Below are 17283 nucleotides of genomic sequence, written 5' to 3'. Positions count from 1 at the left end.
CAACTTCTTTTGGTCTTGGGAGCGATGTTTGACACCGCCAAGCTGATGAAGCTTGAATTCTGCACCAAAGCTCTTAAGAGCTATATTTGTACTGCTCTTATTTCTGCTTCACATTGACTGCCAATTGCATGTTTGTTTAGTTTCTTATCTTTGTTGTTTCTATGCAGATATAACTCTTAACACGAAGAAGAAGAAAAAATTGGTCGAGTTGCTCGCCAAGCGCAAGGTTGTTGCTGCTGGTGTGGGTACTTTAACTTCTACAAACCTTCCTCCCTCTACTATCTCTGCCCCCAATTCATCTGAATCAGCATTTGTTTACAATAGGCAGAAAGGGGTGGTGGTGGTGGTCACTGGCTCGGAGGATGAGGATACCTGCACGGGCTGTTGAAGATGTGATGGAGGAGGGCCCAAGCTCACCACACTATGAAAGCCAAAGCTTCCAAGACTAGACCGTCTACGCCCTTGAGGAGTGTCTAGTCTCAAATGGAGCGTCTAGCCTATGATGAGGAGCGTCTAGGCCATGATGAGGAGTGGCTACATAAGGAGCATCTAGAAGGAATCCTAGACCGTCTAGCTCACCACACATGGATCAAGCTATGGTTTTGGAAAGCCTTGTAATTGTTACATGGAGGCCCATTAGGGGTGCTTAGTAATTAGAGTAGTGTAGAAAGCATATTTGAGTGAAACATTCTAGAAACTCTCTAGGTTTGGCCGGTCATGAGCACATGGCACATGTGCTTTGTGAATTGCATTTAATTTGGCTTTCATTTCATTAGACATTAGCTTAAAACTTACGGCCATTTAGCTTATAAATAGGAAGGCCTACACCTTGTATTTGCAAGTTTATTGTGAGTAAAGTTATGCTGCCATTTTGTGCCAAGCTTTGCTTCTCCTAGAATTCTAGGCTCTAAACTTCACCTCCTTCACCATTCCTTGGGCTGGCCGAACCTCCCTATAATCATACCTTTCATGCACCTTCAAGATCAACACCACTCTTAGGAGGATCTTCCTCACACACCTTCATAGCTTCCGCACCACTATTTCTAGTTGTCATAATCTAACTCCTTTTGGTGGTACTGTTTTATTCAATTAAATTGTTTCTTGCTTTTGTTCTTTGACCTCTAATTTGGTGCTGGAATTTATTTCTCCTTTGGTGCTTAATTGAATGGAAACTAGACTTGGGTAAGGTCTAGTCTTTTGATAGGTGCTGGAATTGGAGAATTAAAACCTTCATTCTAAGGGAAACAAAGCCAAGGCCGAAACAAGCATTCTTGAAAAACACTACAAACACTTGGAGGATCAACAAGCAAAGACAACAAGGAAGTGCATTTAGCAAAAAGAGGATCAACAAAGGGAGTTTTTCTTAATTTCCTTACAACTTAATTTGTGTTAATTACCTCTTAATTACGTTTTAGACGGTGAGTGTGTCTTCAAGGGCTCAAAGTGTCCAAGAAGCCTCACCTAGGGCCGACTAGTATAGAATTCTTAATTAGCAATTGTTAATTTTCTTTAGTTGTTTCTATATTGCTTAAATAATAATGCTTTGTATGTGTGGTTGTTTTAAGTTTTGTTAAAACCGTCTAGCTTTGTTAATTAGTTAGCATACATTGTTTTCTTGCATTTGTTTTCTCAACTTACTTGTGTTCTAAGTGCTTTACTAAGAGAAAGTTTTGTGCAAAGACATTGGGGGATAGTTTTTGGCAAGGAAAAGGCTTGGTACTTAAGTAGTCCTTTGTGACTCACCTCCCTTACCTGGAAAACTACCTTCTTTAACTTTCCTAAACTTTCTCAAGGTAAAACACCTATATACACAAAGTTTTAGCCATGTCTTCTTCTTCTCACTCTCCAAAGTCTATTGAAAGTGAAGTAAAATCTTTGAAAACTCTTTTGAAAGAAGTTTCACAAGCGGTGCAATTAATTTCTTTTAGACAATTGAAGAATGAGAACAAAATCAATGAGTTGGATAAAGCTCAAGAAGAGAAATCACAAAACTCACAAAAATAAAAAAAAACTCATGCATCCCATTCTAAAAGTAATGAGACTCTAGGGGAGGGAAGCCTTAGAATTAATGACTATTACCAACCACCCCCTATAAGAACTAGACAAAGGGAGCAAGAGAGCCCAAGGGAAGTAAGGGTAGACCTACCCCATTTCTATGGTAAAGAAGATGTAGAAGCCTACCTAGATTGGGAGATGAAAGTAGAGCAACTCTTTGCTTGCCATAGGGTGAGTGAAGAGAGGAAGGTACCCTTAGCAACCCTTAGTTTCCAAAGCAATGCCATGTATTGGTGGACCTCTCTAGAGAGAGACCGACGTCTTCATAGGGAGCCTCCCATAGAATATTGGAATGACCTTATGGGAGCCCTAAGACGTCGCCACATACCTTCCTACTACCATAGGGAGTTGATGGACAAGCTCCAAAGACTCCAACAAAAGAACTTAAGTGTGGAAGAGTATAGGCAGAAAATGGAGCTCTACATGATGAGAGCATCCATTAGAGAGGAAGAAACCACCACCATATCTAGGTTTCTAAGTGGGCTCAACCTTGAGATAAGGGATAGAGTAGAACTATTACCCTACCAAGACTTGAATGATTTGGTTCAACTTTGCATTAAAGTTGAACAACAAAATTTGCGCAAAACTTCAAGTCAAAGGGTGGGTTCTTACTCCAACTCTTATCCCAAGAAAGACTTTAAAAGGGAGGGTAGTACACCTAGAGACGAATCCAAAGAAACTACCAAACCCTTAGTAAAAGATGCCTCCACCCCATACATCCGTGCTAGGGACACCAAGTGTTTTAAATGTTTTGGAAGAGGGCATGTGCAAGCGCAATGTCCAAACCAAAGGGTTTTGTTTTTAAAGGGAAAAGATGAGTACACAAGTGGTGAGGATGAACCTAGTACACAAGGAAAGGGGGAAGGAGAGAGGATAAATCCTTTGGAGGGGGACTTATTGATGATTCAAAGAATCCTCCACAATCAACCTAGTGCATCCATTGAGACACAACGAGAGAACATTTTTCATACTAGATGCAAAGTTTTAGAAAATATATGCTCTCTTATTGTGGATGGTGGATCATGCTGCAATTGCTGTAGCACTAGATTCATTGAGAAACTAAATCTACAAGTAGTTCCTCATCCAAAACCTTACAATTTACAATGGATCAATGAGGATGGAGAACTACGTGTAGACAAACAAATGGAAATCGAGTTTTCTATAGGTAACTACGAAGACAATGTTTTGTGTGATGTAGTACCTATGGAAGCTTGCCACATCTTATTAGGTAGACCATGGCAATTTGATGAGAAAACCTCGCATAATGGTCTAACTAACGAGATTTCTTTCATCCACAAGCACAAAAAGTTTGTACTTAGTCCTTTACCACATTGCCAAGTGGTAAAAGACCAAATACAAATGAAACACAAAAGGGATGAAGAAAAAATAGAAAAAGAAAAAAATTTTGGGACCCAAAAGGCGTGGGAGAATAGTGTTCCTTCCCACAAGGTCATTCAACAAGTCAATCACAATGAAACTACCTTTACAAACATGCTTCTTGTTGAACAACCTAGCCTTTCCTATTGTAAAGGAATACTTGCAAGCATGAGCACAAAAGAAGAGTCTTTAAAAGAAGCTTGCATAGATCTTAACTATTTCTCAAATGTGTTAAGATATCCCCAAAAGAATGACAAGTTATCTATAAGCACCTACCAATTTTTGTATGAAGTAGTGCCTAGAACAACTTGCCATGTCTTATTGAGACAACCATTGCAAAATGTACAAATTTTCATGAACAATGGTTGTACCAACGAGACTCTCTTTACACATAAGAGAAAAAGTCTACAAGAAGGAGAACTCATGGGACAAATGAGAGTTGATAAAACTCTAGAGCTTTTAAGAGGAAAACTTTTGTCACCCATGAGAAAAGAAGTTCAAAGACATTACTTTAGGTATAACTCTTGTTTTCAAACTACACCTAAAGCAACGTCCCAAGAACTCTATACTCCTTCACCTTTTGTAAAAGATCCTTAGGAAGACACACATTTCAAATTAGAGCTTCCTAGGACGACAAAAGGTCTTGCTTCATTCTTCATGGATATGGATAAACTCGTCCTGAGAAACGTGACAAGCCTCCATGATTTATTGTCAAATGATAGAGCTTCAAAACTTGAAAACATAGCTCTTTCTTCTATGCTTCACGAAATCATGAAGGACACTCAACCCTTGGGATAAGAATCCTTTTCCTTTTCCATAACAATGGAGTAGTCCACGAGATTACTCATATTTCTCCATATGAAGTTGTATGTGCCCAATGTCCTCTTACCTATTTTAAGTTGTTACCATTTCAAGGGATTATGCCTAAGGGAAAAGTAACTACTTTTGAAAATTTTCAAAAACATAAGAGGATTAGAGGGCACCTACAACCCTCAAAAAAGAGGTATTGTGAGAAGTTGGCCAAAACAAGAGAAAAACAAAAATAGCAACTTCACACATTTATTTGTTCTCCAAAGGCTCACCTAACTCCTTTGCTTTGTTTCAAGATTCACATAGATTGATATTTGATCCGGGAGGACACACCTTGACGAAGCAAGCGGCTGCTATCCGAGATCAAGAATGCATATCTGAGGATAGATCTTCTCAAGAAGGAGGAGATGATGGACACCATCCAGCCACAACCATCCCCTAAGCAAAAGCCTTGGATTTGAGGACAAATCCTTTTCAAGAGGGAGGGGATGATGGAGGAGGGCCCAAGCTCACCACACTATGAAAGCCAAAGCTTCCAAGACTAGACCGTCTACGCCCATGAGGAGTGTCTAGTCTCAAATGGAGCGTCTAGCCTATGATGAGGAGCGTCTAGGCCATGATGAGGAGTGGCTACATAAGTAGCATCTAGAAGGAATCCTAGACCGTCTAGCTCACCACACATGGATCAAGCTACGGTTTTGGAAAGCCTTGTAATTGTTACATGGAGGCCCATTAGGGGTGCTTAGTAATTAGAGTAGTGTAGAAAGCATATTTGAGTGAAACATTCTAGAAACTCTCTAGGTTTGGCCGGTCATGAGCACATGCCACATGTGCTTTGTGAATTGCATTTAATTTGGCTTTCATTTCATTCACTACAAAAAATTATGTAAATAATGACAGTTTTAATACGTCAGTTATTAAAAACCGTCATAATTAACAGTATAATACGACATTTAAATAACCGTCACATTTCATATTTAAAATATGACATTTTCAACTGTCATTTTATACAACGTGCCTTATTTTTACTTTCACGTTTTTCTCCCTCCATCAGATTTACTTTAATTTTCCCCCTAAAAAAATTCATTTCCACGCTTGTTCAGAGTTTCAATTTTTCAAAACCCGTTGATATCCTCTTCCCAAAATCTTTTGCTTCTTCCTCATTCCAAATCTCTAAATTTCTTTCTTCGTTTAACTAAGTCCTTACCCGCTTCACCATAACCCGTTTTTCGTCAACCTCTTCTCACGCACCACATCAATGCTCAACCAGGTCTTTGTTCTCTCCCTTTATTCCCAATTGAATTGCACGATTCTATTTTTGTTCAATTCAATTTCATTTCGTTTGTTCTTATTCCAATCAGGCACTTCTTCCGTCAAAAAGAGGATCGAAGATGTCGTGCGAATTGCTAACGACCACGAGCGAGAGGAGATTCAGACCTATCTCAAGGTATCTTAGATTTTTTCCTTGCATTCAACGATATCAATCAAATCCATTTATATAAAATATCAACTTTTAAATGAACACATACATATGTGGAAGCTGTTAATTTTTACAGTGATTGAGAAAATACCATAGGCAAAAAAATTTGGTCACTTGAAGTCTTTGCATTAGCTATGTCTTGATTCAATTCTTCCACCTTTTGCTTTAACTCTTGGATATACTCTGACGCTTCTATTATGATTGAGGTTTTGTTTAGCTGCCACCACCCATCAAAAGAACCAGAACTATCAGGTAATTCACCATCTCAAAGCACACCATGTAATTGATAACAAGTATGTGCTTCAATCGAAATAATCATAACAAACGCATTACATAGAAGACAATGCAGATAGCACAAACTGTGTGGAAGATTAAGTAACTAAGGTATTGAAGAATCCTTGGTATTCAACAACAGATAAAGAATGGAGGTTGTCCCTTTAATTCTTTATTTTCTTGCAGGATGGAAAAATAGAAACAGAGGTCAAGCTCACAGGAATTCTCTGCTTAGGAGAATTACAACCAGGTGAAGTTCTGGCTTTGCATAGATTTAGTTCTGACTTTAATATACATAATCTGGTACATGTTCCAAAGCACTGAATATATGTGGTATTGAGTTGTAGGGTCAAACCAGAGGTAGATTCTCTGTTCTCTGTCACCTTTGCCTCTTGTGAACACATTTGTTCTGGCTTTAATTGGAGATTTAGATGGAAAATCATGGTTGGCAACTATGGATTTGTATTGTACTTCTCAGAGTGTGATCAAACCTTGTAAGCCTAAGAACTTAGTTCGTTCATATGCTTCAGTTGTGCGGTTGAATGGTGGAATTTATGTTTTTGGTGGTGGAAATGGTTATATTTGGTATGACACAAGTATGAGTAGCTGTGCTTTTCAATTAGTTATATTTTGGAATGAGATGAAGTTTTGACAACCCTTTTATCTTCTATCTGTGCAGTTGAATCATACAACCCTGTTCATGATAACTGGACCATGCACCCTTCTTTGAACCAGAAGAAAGGAAGCTTGTCTGGTACTGCTTTAGATTGAAAAAAATTTGTTGTTGGTGGCGGCAATGGAGTTGATTGCTTTTCAGATGTTGAGATGCTTGATTTAGATAATTGAGGGTGGATCCCTACACGCTCAATGCTAAAAAAGGTAAAATGGACAATTAAATGGTCAATATCATGTGACTTCATCAACAATTCTGGATTTCACTCTTATTTGTAAGATTTAATTACCTAATTCATCATAATCAAGGAAAGTGGTTAATTTTGTTGATATCATAAGTTTGTCCTAATATCGTTGTTTTGAGAGACAACATATGGTGCTTATGATACTCCCTATCATTTTTTACCTTTTAGCAGTACTGCCAAAATGGACAGACTATAATCTATACAAATTATTTTGCTAAGCATCCCTTTGATGGTTTATTTTAGCACTCCATGACCCCTTTCTTTCACTTTTTGTTGCAATTGTATATTGCGGGCGTATTAATTTTTGTGAATATTAACTGCAGACAATGACAACTTTCATGCCGCCTCCACCAGCACTACATTTCTTGTATTTCATCCTCAAGACAACAATATTATTGCCATTGGCATGGATGACTCTTCCATACAAATCTATAATGTTCAAGTGGATGAGGTAGTATTCAATTCATAATAAAGATTATAGCTGTCGGTTAAGTTTCATAAATTAGTGAATTTTAAAAATTGATATTAGCCTCTCCTCCCCCCTCCCACTCACTTTGCATAAAGATATCAGTTTTGGTTTCATGCATTGTTGGTATTTTTTAAAAAATGGCATTTACCTTTTTTCTTGTTTAATTTGTTTTCATCTAGGTCAAAACCAAGCTAAAAGTTCATCAAGAAGAGAATCACTGGTCTTTTGATTTGTATCCATTGTTTTGGTAGTGAAAAAGGATTTATTCTTTAAATACAAGAGAGAAGTATTAGTTCGTAGCTGGTTATTGAAGACATGTCAACAGTATTCAATTTATAGTTAAACAATCCCATTAAGTAAATCTTTAAACACTATTTTCTCTTTATATTCAGACATTAGTTAGTACATATTTTATTCCATTTCACGAAACTTTATTGTCAGCACACTCTAATGCTCTAATGAAAGGAAATGCTAGATCAGAAGCAGAGTTTTTTAGCAAATAGATCTTATCAGGGGCTAATATATGCCCAGTGATAACGCCTCCCCAGAGCCATACCTCATTGCAAGAAGAGGAAGAGCATCTGGGTATGAGGATGAGAAGAACAAATAGACATAAACTGTGATTTTTGCTTTAGACTAACAAGTATTTGGTTCTTGTCTCTAAAAGCATAGTGAATAGTGAGTGGAGCAGGCCATTGGTTGGTAAGTTTGGCAAGCAAGCCTGCTCCATGGTACGATGGAAATTGCAGGTGTCCTTTTCACCTTTGTCATTTTTGGATATGTTAAATTTGTATGTCTTCCAAAATTTATTAAGGTTTATTCATTTTTAGTCAAGAGTTAAGGTTCTTAGTTGATAACAAAGTTGTTGCATAAGCAGTAGGATTTGAAGAAAATTTGCAGATTGCAGACAAATATAAAAAGAACAACTTAGATTAACACCTAGAAATCTGAGATTAAATTTAAAGAAATCCAGTACTACATCAAACTAATTTATTTGGATTTAGATGTAGATCCTCTTAAATTATTAAATCATGTGAAGTGATATGGTAATATCAAAACGAAAATAAAAGTTTATTTCTTTATTAAATTTAGTTAGTGAATTAATACTTAATGACTTTTCATTTAATAAACTATATTTTTTTTCTCCTCAACATAAAGCTATCAAATCATTCAACAATATATGAAAATATTATAATTGAATTGATTGAACGTATGATAGGGTGATTTAATTTTGGCAAATAAGCATGATGTGAGTTCATTATGGATCATGGATTGAACAAGTGACTTAACAAGAACCACTTTTCCCATATAGGAATATCCTACCTTGCATTGAATTTGCATTAACTTTTGATTAATTCAAACTCCTGGGCAAAAAAAAATGGTCTGTATTAATACCACAAATATTGGTACTCTAACGCGTACTACGAAGGTCACAACCTACTTTATCTCTTTAAATTATATAAATGGTATGGCATGAGTTTTATTTAAAAATAAATTTTAAATGAATAAAAAATAAAAGTCTATATTTATATTATAAATATTTATTGATGAACTAATGTTGAAATTATTTATTTCAGGCATCAAATTATGGAAGTGGTGTTCCATCACCTAATCAAGTAATATGATCAAGTGTTGGAAGCAAAATTGATTAGGGATGTGTGTTTTAATTTTTAACTTGATTAGAAATGTATGAACTTTTGAACAATTATGTGTTGTAATTTTAAATTTGATTAGGGATGTATGAACTTTTTCTGTTTTAATTTTCAATTATATATAAAATTTTGAACATGTATGCTTTAATTTTCAATGAAATTAATTGAATGATTATAACTTTATACATTATTTTATTTTATTATGTAAAATTGGTGGTTAAATATTATAATTGTATAAAATAGATTATAAAAAATTGGTGGTTAAATTTTATTTATTCAGAATTAAAATTACGTCAGTTAAAAATGTCACTACTTACGTATATTATGGCGCCAAAATCTTCTTCAATGAATGTAAATTGCGACAGTTATAACTCACACTACTTACATATAAAAACCGCCACTATTTACACTATGTTTAAAGTGGCGGGTGTTGCGGCGGGTAGCGTAAAACCGTCACATTAAACTTTGTGGCGGCCAGTTCTATGGCGGTTTGGGAAACCGCCACAACCGTATATTGTGACGGTTATAAACGCCAGTTTATACAAAAATAACCGTCACAATATACACTTTTTTTTTGTAGTGATTAGACATTAGCTTAAAACTTACGGCCATTTAGCTTATAAATAGGAAGGCCTACACCTTGTATTTGCAAGTTTATTGTGACTAAAGTTATGCTACCATTTTGTGCCAAGCTTTGCTTCTCCTAGAATTCTAGGCTCTAAACTTCACCTCCTTCACCATTCCTTGGGCTGGCCGAACCTCCCTATAATCATACCTTTCATGCACCTTCAAGATCAACACCACTCTTAGGAGGATCTTGCTCACACACCTTCATAGCTTCCGCACCACTTTTCTTACATGATTCAAGAAGACCTTCATGAAATGCCATCAAGATGGATGTTGCCCCTTCAAGACAAAATGTTTGATGAAGCCAAAGGTGTATTTTTCCTTAGTGTTTGTATTTGCTTTAAAGATGTCTTGGGTATAGATAAGAGGTTGTTTAAAGTAGGCTTTTTGTTGGGTAACCCACCTCTTAACCCCTGACCATGTGATAAGAGCAAGCACAAGTTTTATGAAAATGTTTTTCACATGTTTTACAAAATATCCTTTACTGCATAGAAAATGAATATGTTCTTTTCTAAATAAATAGATTCTTTTCTTAAACTGATGCCTTGATTAATTGTTTTTGAAAATCATGTTTTATGCATCAAGTATCTTAACTAAGTTTTCATTCCTTCTAAACGACTGTGTTTCATTTGTTAAAGAGTTCTTGTTATCGTTTTGAAAATGAATATGTTCTTCTGTAAATGAATAGATTCTTTTTAGTCTGGTGTCATGTTTCTCTTAAACAGTTTTTCACTGTTTTATCCTTGCACCAGGGAGTTTGACTAAGTCTCCTACATATAACAAATTATTTCACTACCTTTGAAAATAAGTTTGTTCATTTTATTTTCAATATGTTCTTTTTGTAACAGCTTTAACTATTTTTTGAAAGTTTGTTATAAAATTTTTTCCTATAAAAAGAGAGTTTGTTTTGCTTTAAAAACGTTGTTCATATCATTGAGAAAACTAGTTTTACAACAGAGATATAAGAGATTTCAGAGGATTAGCAAAGATTTTTTCAAATCACAAAGTGTGCTTGTTCTTGTTTTTGTTCTAAGGCTTGGCTAGAGGTGTTGTCACCGTGTGAGCAATTTGTTCTACTGGTCTAAGGCAGTTTTCTGCATTCTCTATCAGGTGTATTCATTTCATACTTCAATTTCTTGTAAAGTGTGGTTGTAAACTCTTCTTGATAGGGTTTCTTGAAGAGTTGTGTGTGCTGGAATAGTGTTTTTCAGCAAAGTGTGCCATGCTCTTGTAGGGTTCAAGAACAGTGGTTTTTGTAATTGTTTTGAATTGTGGTTTAGTGAATTTCACCTTGGATTAGGTGAAGACTGGATGTAGCTCATTTGAGTGAACCAGTATAATTGTTTTGTGTTCATTCTCTTTTAATCTCTGCACTCAATAATCGCTGATCAAACTAATCTGTCAAGAAATAAATCTATTCAATTGTGCAATTGTGTTTGAATCTGTTCTTTCTGGGTACGTGTATACTGTTCTTGATTTTCTGGAAAACCTTATGAAGAACTTCTGCGCAAATTTATATGTGTTGTGAAACATCATTGAAATTCATGTTCTGTGAAGGTTAATTCAATCTGTTAATTGTTTTAAAAACAAGCATTGATTTTGTATTTAAAGGTTGTGATTAACTGCTTTAGCTCTCTGATTTTATTCTGTGAAAATCAATTTGAACTTTGTCTGCAGATCATCTAACTCAATCTTAAAATAAAAAATCATTCAACTGAGATAAAAGCCTTAAAGTACATAAACTATATAAAAATAAATTTGTTCATTGCTAAATAAATCGATTTATTTTCTATGTATTGTGATAAAATCTGAATCTGTGCGAAAGTTTTAAAAGCTCAATTCACCCCCCCCCCTCTTGAACTTTGACACTATTGAACACAACAATTGGTATCAGAGCTAGGACTTGTATTTTAATCAAGTTTGTTTGCAATAATGTCTGAGTTTAAAGTGCTTTTTGCTGAGGGATCGTCTATCAATAAACCCCCTATGTTCAATGGGATGAATTATGCTTTTTGGGAAATTAGAATGAAAATTTTCATGGAATCTATTGACTCGTGTATTTGGGAGGCTGTAGTCCATGGAACTTATGTGCCACCAGGTTGTCAAGGATGAAGAAGTGGCAAAGCCAAGATCTGAATGGAGTGAGAGTGAAAAGAAGAAGGCTCAATATGATCTTGTAGCTAAGAACATCATAACTTCGTCATTAACAATGGATGAGTTCTGCAGAATATTTCAATGCAGTTCAGCTAAGGAGATGTGGGAGGTCTTGGAAGTTACTCATGAAGGTACTGAGAATGTGAAGAGATCAAGAAAACATTCTCTCATCCAAGAGTATGAAATTTTTAGAATTCAACCCGAAGAGAGCATTGCTGATGTGCAAAAAAGGTTCACCCACATTATGAATCATCTTACTAAATTGGGAAAGGTATTTGACAAAAAGGAACTTAACATAAAGGTGTTGAAGTGCCTTGATAGAAGTTGGCAACCCAAAGTGACTGCCATATCTGAAAGTCGTGATCTATCAAAGCTGCCCACTGCTGCACTATTTGGAAAATTAATGGAGCATGAGCTGGAGCTCAAGAGACTAAAAGAGCAAGAAACAGTGGAAAGGAAACCCAAGGGACTTGCACTGAAAGCAAGTGCACAGAGTGACATCAATGAGTAGAAAGAAGATGTTGAACATGATGAAACAATCAGCCTACTGACAAAGAGGTTCAGCAGATTCCTAAAGAAGAAAAGCAGAGATAGGAACCAACAGAAAAGAAGGTATCCTAAACCGAATGAATCTAATTCCTCTAACTACACTTGCTTTGGTTGTGGTAAAACAGGGCATATCAAGATGGATTGTCCAAACAATCAATCAAAGGAAAAATCAGCAAGCAAGAAAGTTGAAAAGAGCAAGGGGAGAAAAGCTTACATTTCTTGGGAAGAGAATGAAGTATCTTCAACCAGTAGCTCTTCAACTGAGAGTGAGGAAACCAATATGTGCTTCATGGTGAAAGATGAAGGATCAATCTCTGATTCAGTAAGTGAATTCTCTATGGAATCTGATAACTATGATCAATTGCTTGCTGCTTTCAAAGAAACACATGATAAGGCAAATATATTGGCTGTAATATGCAATAAGTTGCAAAAGGTAAATAATGTGCTTGCACCTAAAGTAAAAACACTTAAGGAAGAACTGCATAAGGCTAAAACTAATCTTGTAAGTCTTGAACTAACATGCTTGCATGCCTCTATTAAAACCTGTGAAAACTGTAAAAAATTGGAAAAACAAGTGGAATATTTGCTAAAAACCCTATCTAATTTCACTAATGGAAGAGAGAATCTTGAGTCTCTCCTTGGTTCACAGAATGTTGTTTTTAACAAGAATGGTATTGGTTATAACCCTGGAAATGTAACCAATGTTAAAAAGCTTTCAAGTTTCTTTGTTCCAGCAAAATCAGGTTTTTCAGCTTTTAACAGTGACAAAAAGGCATCTCATGTTACCTGCTTTTATTGTATGAAATCTGGTCATACCTCTAGGTCATGAATTGCTAGAAAATATCTTGTTCCTAAAAACTTAGCCAAATGGCTACCAAAGGAAAGGTTTTAATCTTTGTTGGACCCTATACTGAAAACGATACCATTTGTATTATTTTTTCCCTGTTTTGCAGAAAGGCAGCAAGAGAAATCAATGGTATTTGGACAGTGGATGTTCAAAACATATGACTGGTGATCTGACAAAATTTACCAGCTTAAAGCTCAAGCTAGAGGGACATGTAACCTATGGGGACAATAACCGTGGAAGAATTCTGGGCAGGGGAACTGTTGGAACTGGAAATTCAACCACTATTGAGAATGTGCTTTATGTGAAAGGACTCAAGCATAGCCTTCTAAGTATCAACCAACTATGTCACAAAGGATACAAGGTGAACTTCAAGTCAAATGGCTGCACAATTTCAAATGACTCCTCTGGTAAGGTGTTGTTTACTGGTAAGAGAGTGAATAACATATATCTCTTGGATATTCTAGAAAGTGATTATTCAAATGAGTGTCTACTATCGAGAAGTGATGAGTCTTGGTTGTGGCACAGGAGGTTGCTCACATTCACACTAATCACTTAAACAAATTGAAATCCAAAGATCTTGTTTCTGGTTTGCCTAACATTAAATTTCAGGATAACAGGCTCCGTGATGCTTGTGTGAAAGGTAAACATATCAGATCTTCTTTCAATTCAAAGGACATTGTTTCTACTAAGAATCCATTGGATGTATTGCATATGGATCTATTTGGACCCTCTAGAGTTGCTAGCTTGGCTAGAAATCTGTATGCTTTGGTTGTTGTGGATGACTACTCTAGATATACATGGACTATTTTTCTTGCATATAAAAATGATGCTTACAATGCCTTTAAGAAATTAGCAAAGGTTTTGCAAAATGAAAATTGTTGATATATAAAATCCATTCGAAGTGATCATGGGGGTGAGTTTCAAAATGCTAGATTTGAAAGGTTTTGTGAAAAACATGGGATATCACATAGCTCTTCAGCTCCTAGGACTCCCCAACAAAATGGTGTAGTTGAAAGGAAAAACAGATCATTAGAGGAACTTGCTAGAACTATGTTAAATGAATCTAAGCTTCCTAAGTATTTTTGGGCAGATGCAGTCTATACTGCAGCTTGTGTGTTAAACAGAACCTTAATTAGACCCATCCTTAAGAAAACACCATATGAATTGTATAAGGGCAGGAAACCTAGTGTGAGTCACCTTAGAGTGTTTGGTGTAAATGCTTTGTATTGAATAATGGCAAAGAGAATTTGGGTAAATTTGATGTTAAAACTGATAAAGGTATTCACATTGGCTATGCTTTGAATGGTCATGCATATAGAGTCTTCAATAAAAGATTGCTCATAGTAGAAGAATCAATGCATGTTGTATTTGATGAAACTGATCATAGCATACCTAAAAATGCTGCAGATGACCTGGAATGTGATGATTTAAAATCTGTTTTAAATAAAAATGAATTGATTCATATTGATACTGCTGACTCACATGCTGTCCAAGAACCTACTGTTTCTGCAGGTTTGCCAAAAGAATGGAAAACTCCAAGAGATTTAACCCTTGATAATGTCATTGGGAACATTCAGAAAGGAGTTTCAACTAGGAAGTCCTTGAATAATTTCTGTGAGACAATGGCCTTTGTATCTCAAGTGGAGCCTAAAAATCTGAATGAAGCACTCAAGGACAGTAACTGGATTTTGGCTATGCAAGAGGAACTGAATCCATTTGCTCTGAATGAGGTATGGACTATTGTTCCTAGAATACCTGAAATGAACATCATTGGAAAAAAGTGGGTATTCAGAAACAAGATGGATGAGCATGGGGTGATTACCAGAAATAAGGCTAGACTAGTGGCTAAAGGGTATAATCAAGAAGAGGGAATAGACTATGATGAAACATATGCACCAGTGGCTCGGCTTGAAGCTGTTAGACTGCTCCTTACCTTCTCCCGCATGAAAGGATTCAAGTTATTCAAAGGGATGTGAAGAGTGCCTTCTTGAATGGTTATATAAATGAAGAGGTATTTGTTTCACAGCCACCAGGATTTGAAGACCATCAACATCCAGGACATGTGTTCAAACTCAAGAAAGCTCTCTATGGACTTAAGCAAGCTCTTGGGCAATGGTATGAGAGACTAAGTGATTTCCTTACCTCACAAGCCTATGACAGAGGAACATCAGATAAGACCTTGTTCATTAAGAAGAAATGGGATGACACAATTCTAGTGCAAGTCTATGTGGATGATATCATATTTGGATCAAACAATGGAGAATTGTGTGAAACTTTTGTGGAAATCATGAAAAGTGGGTTTGAAATGTCAATGATGGGTGAGTTGAATTATTTCCTAGACTTGCAGGTCAAACAACTCAAGGATGGCATATTCTTAAATCAAGCCAAGTATTGCAAAGATCTGCTGAGGAAATTTGAAATGGACAAGTGCAAACTAATCAGCACACCCTTCTCAACTAGTTGTCACTTGGATCAGGATGAAGCTGGAATTTCTGTTGATGAAACTAAATACAGAGGACTTATAGGATCCCTACTGTATCTCACTGCCAGCAGACCTGACATGCATGTGTGCTCGTTTCCAATCTGCTCCTAAAGAATCACATTTCAATGCTGCCAAAAGGATTTTGAAGTATTTGCAAGGAACAAAAGTAGTTGGCTTGTGGTATCTAGGTAACATTTCATTAAGTTTGACTGGCTACTCTGATTCAGACTTTGCAGGTTTCAAGATTGATAGGAAGAGCACCAATGGTACCTATCACTTGCTTGGATCAAGCTGGATCTCATGGCAATGCAAAAAGTAGGCGTGTGTTGCTCTCTTTACTACTGAAGCGGAGTACATTGCAACAGGGAGTTGTTATGCTCAAACCATATGGCTAAGGCAATAATTGAATGACTTTGGTATCTTACTTAACAATATACCTTTGCTGTGTGATAGCACAAGTGCCATCAATTTAACTAAAAATCCTATCATGCATTCAAGGACCAAACACATTGAAATTAGGCATCACTTTCTAAGGGAACACATATCAAATGGAACATGTGAGATTAAGTTCATTGGTACAGATTTATAGCTTGCAGATTTGTTTACAAAACCATTGGTCAAAGATAGGTTTAATTTTCTGCTAAATGAATTGGGCATTATAAATGTTAATTGTGTTGTGCAGTGAAAAATTAAATTTGTTTATTTGCAATTAAACGTGTTTATTTTTGGTACTGATATACATTGATGACTAGGAAAGAGAAAATTTAATCTTTGACTGATTGACTAACTTAGTGGGTATTAACCACTGAATCTTGGACGGTTTGGGTCATGGTCTTGTAAATGATTTGATGCATTGGTTGTTTAAATCATGGTGTGATATGCATGCATCGTGATTCAAAATATTTGTTGCCCCTTTTCAAAGATTCTCTGCACAAATACAAAGAATAAAATCCTCGTGCATATCTTCTCTTAACTGCTTCCATTCTCCTACATGAAACTGTGTAATTGTGTTGCCCATACTCACTGCTTACCATTTGAATCAAAAGGTAATGTTTCTTTCCTTGATAATTTCGTATTGAATGGTTATTACTATGCACTAATTTTGGTTTAAGTTGTGTTTCCAGACCAAACTCTGGTTCAACCATGGCCTCTTCATCACATCAGAAAAAGAAGAAACAGAACAAGCATAATAACTCTCAATGAGTGCTGGAGAACTGGTTTGTTGGAGATGATGAGGGGATAACCGCCTACATCCATGAGATGAGCAGAAAGCAAATCAACATTCCAAAAGTTCTAGAGTTTTCATGGCTGAAAAATGAGAATTTGAATGAAACCAGAACTGCCCTGAAGCATCAAAGACTGAAACAACTTCTTGAAATGACTGGTAACGTATACCCTGACCTTGTGAAAGTGTTTTACACCAATCTGACTTTGGATGGACCAAGATGAAAATCACCAATGAAGTGTGGAATCTGGTTGTTGGAATCAAGTATGCTGGTTTGAAGGTTGGCAAAGGAAATACAAATGGGATTCAAGAGTTTAACAAAACACAGTATTATCGAAGCTGTGTGAGGGATTCATCCCTAAGTGT

General features: G+C 36.2%; 2 protein-coding genes across 25 annotated transcripts; both read left to right on the top strand.

Annotated features, from left to right (window-relative positions):
- Positions 1-5313: 5313 nt before the first annotated feature.
- LOC137826641 (uncharacterized) lies at positions 5314-9159 on the top strand. Of its 24 annotated transcripts, none has more exons than XR_011083559.1 (10): positions 5493-5512; positions 5604-5689; positions 5940-5974; positions 6063-6106; positions 6182-6245; positions 6343-6580; positions 6675-6874; positions 7236-7363; positions 7561-8130; positions 8959-9146. XR_011083559.1 is itself a non-coding variant. In XM_068632700.1 (9 exons), the coding sequence occupies exons 1-7, from the start codon at positions 5501-5503 to the stop codon at positions 6723-6725; spliced, it is 327 nt and encodes a 108-aa protein (XP_068488801.1). In that variant the 5' UTR covers positions 5314-5500; the 3' UTR covers positions 6726-6874; positions 7236-7363; positions 7561-7766. The 24 variants fall into 24 exon arrangements, 9 of the variants coding, with proteins under 9 accessions (XP_068488801.1, XP_068488802.1, XP_068488803.1 ...); XR_011083561.1 differs by having other exon boundaries at positions 5498-5512; positions 6060-6106; XM_068632700.1 differs by lacking the exons at positions 6063-6106; positions 8959-9146 and having other exon boundaries at positions 5314-5512; positions 5929-5974; positions 6343-6355; positions 6526-6580; positions 7561-7766.
- Positions 9160-12499: 3340 nt separating this feature from the next.
- On the top strand, positions 12500-16087 carry LOC137825044 (uncharacterized). Its single transcript, XM_068630718.1, has 6 exons — positions 12500-13135; positions 13317-13622; positions 13820-14068; positions 14455-14994; positions 15237-15776; positions 15920-16087. Exons 1-6 carry the CDS (start codon positions 12500-12502, stop codon positions 16085-16087), a joined length of 2439 nt encoding a protein of 812 aa, XP_068486819.1.
- Positions 16088-17283: the final 1196 nt, after the last annotated feature.

This window comes from Phaseolus vulgaris, chromosome 8 (assembly GCF_000499845.2).
Source record: "Phaseolus vulgaris cultivar G19833 chromosome 8, P. vulgaris v2.0, whole genome shotgun sequence".
NCBI classification, from domain to species: Eukaryota; Viridiplantae; Streptophyta; class Magnoliopsida; order Fabales; family Fabaceae; genus Phaseolus; species Phaseolus vulgaris.
This window is presented reverse-complemented; position numbering and strand designations above follow the sequence as displayed.

Bases quoted from the DNA above. Each gene is read 5' to 3' on its own strand.
- LOC137825044 (XM_068630718.1), top strand. From the start codon at position 12,500: ATGGATTGTCCAAACAATCAATCAAAGGAAAAATCAGCAAGCAAGAAA. The intron at 14,995-15,236 runs GTATTCAGAAAC...TTTGTTTCACAG, and splicing joins ACATCATTGGAAAAAAGTGG to CCACCAGGATTTGAAGACCA. The intron at 15,777-15,919 runs GTGTGCTCGTTT...ACTCTGATTCAG, and splicing joins CCAGCAGACCTGACATGCAT to ACTTTGCAGGTTTCAAGATT.
- LOC137826641 (XM_068632696.1), top strand. The intron at 5,975-6,181 runs GTAATTCACCAT...ATTTTCTTGCAG, and splicing joins AAAAGAACCAGAACTATCAG to GATGGAAAAATAGAAACAGA. The intron at 6,246-6,342 runs GTGAAGTTCTGG...ATTGAGTTGTAG, and splicing joins CTTAGGAGAATTACAACCAG to GGTCAAACCAGAGGTAGATT.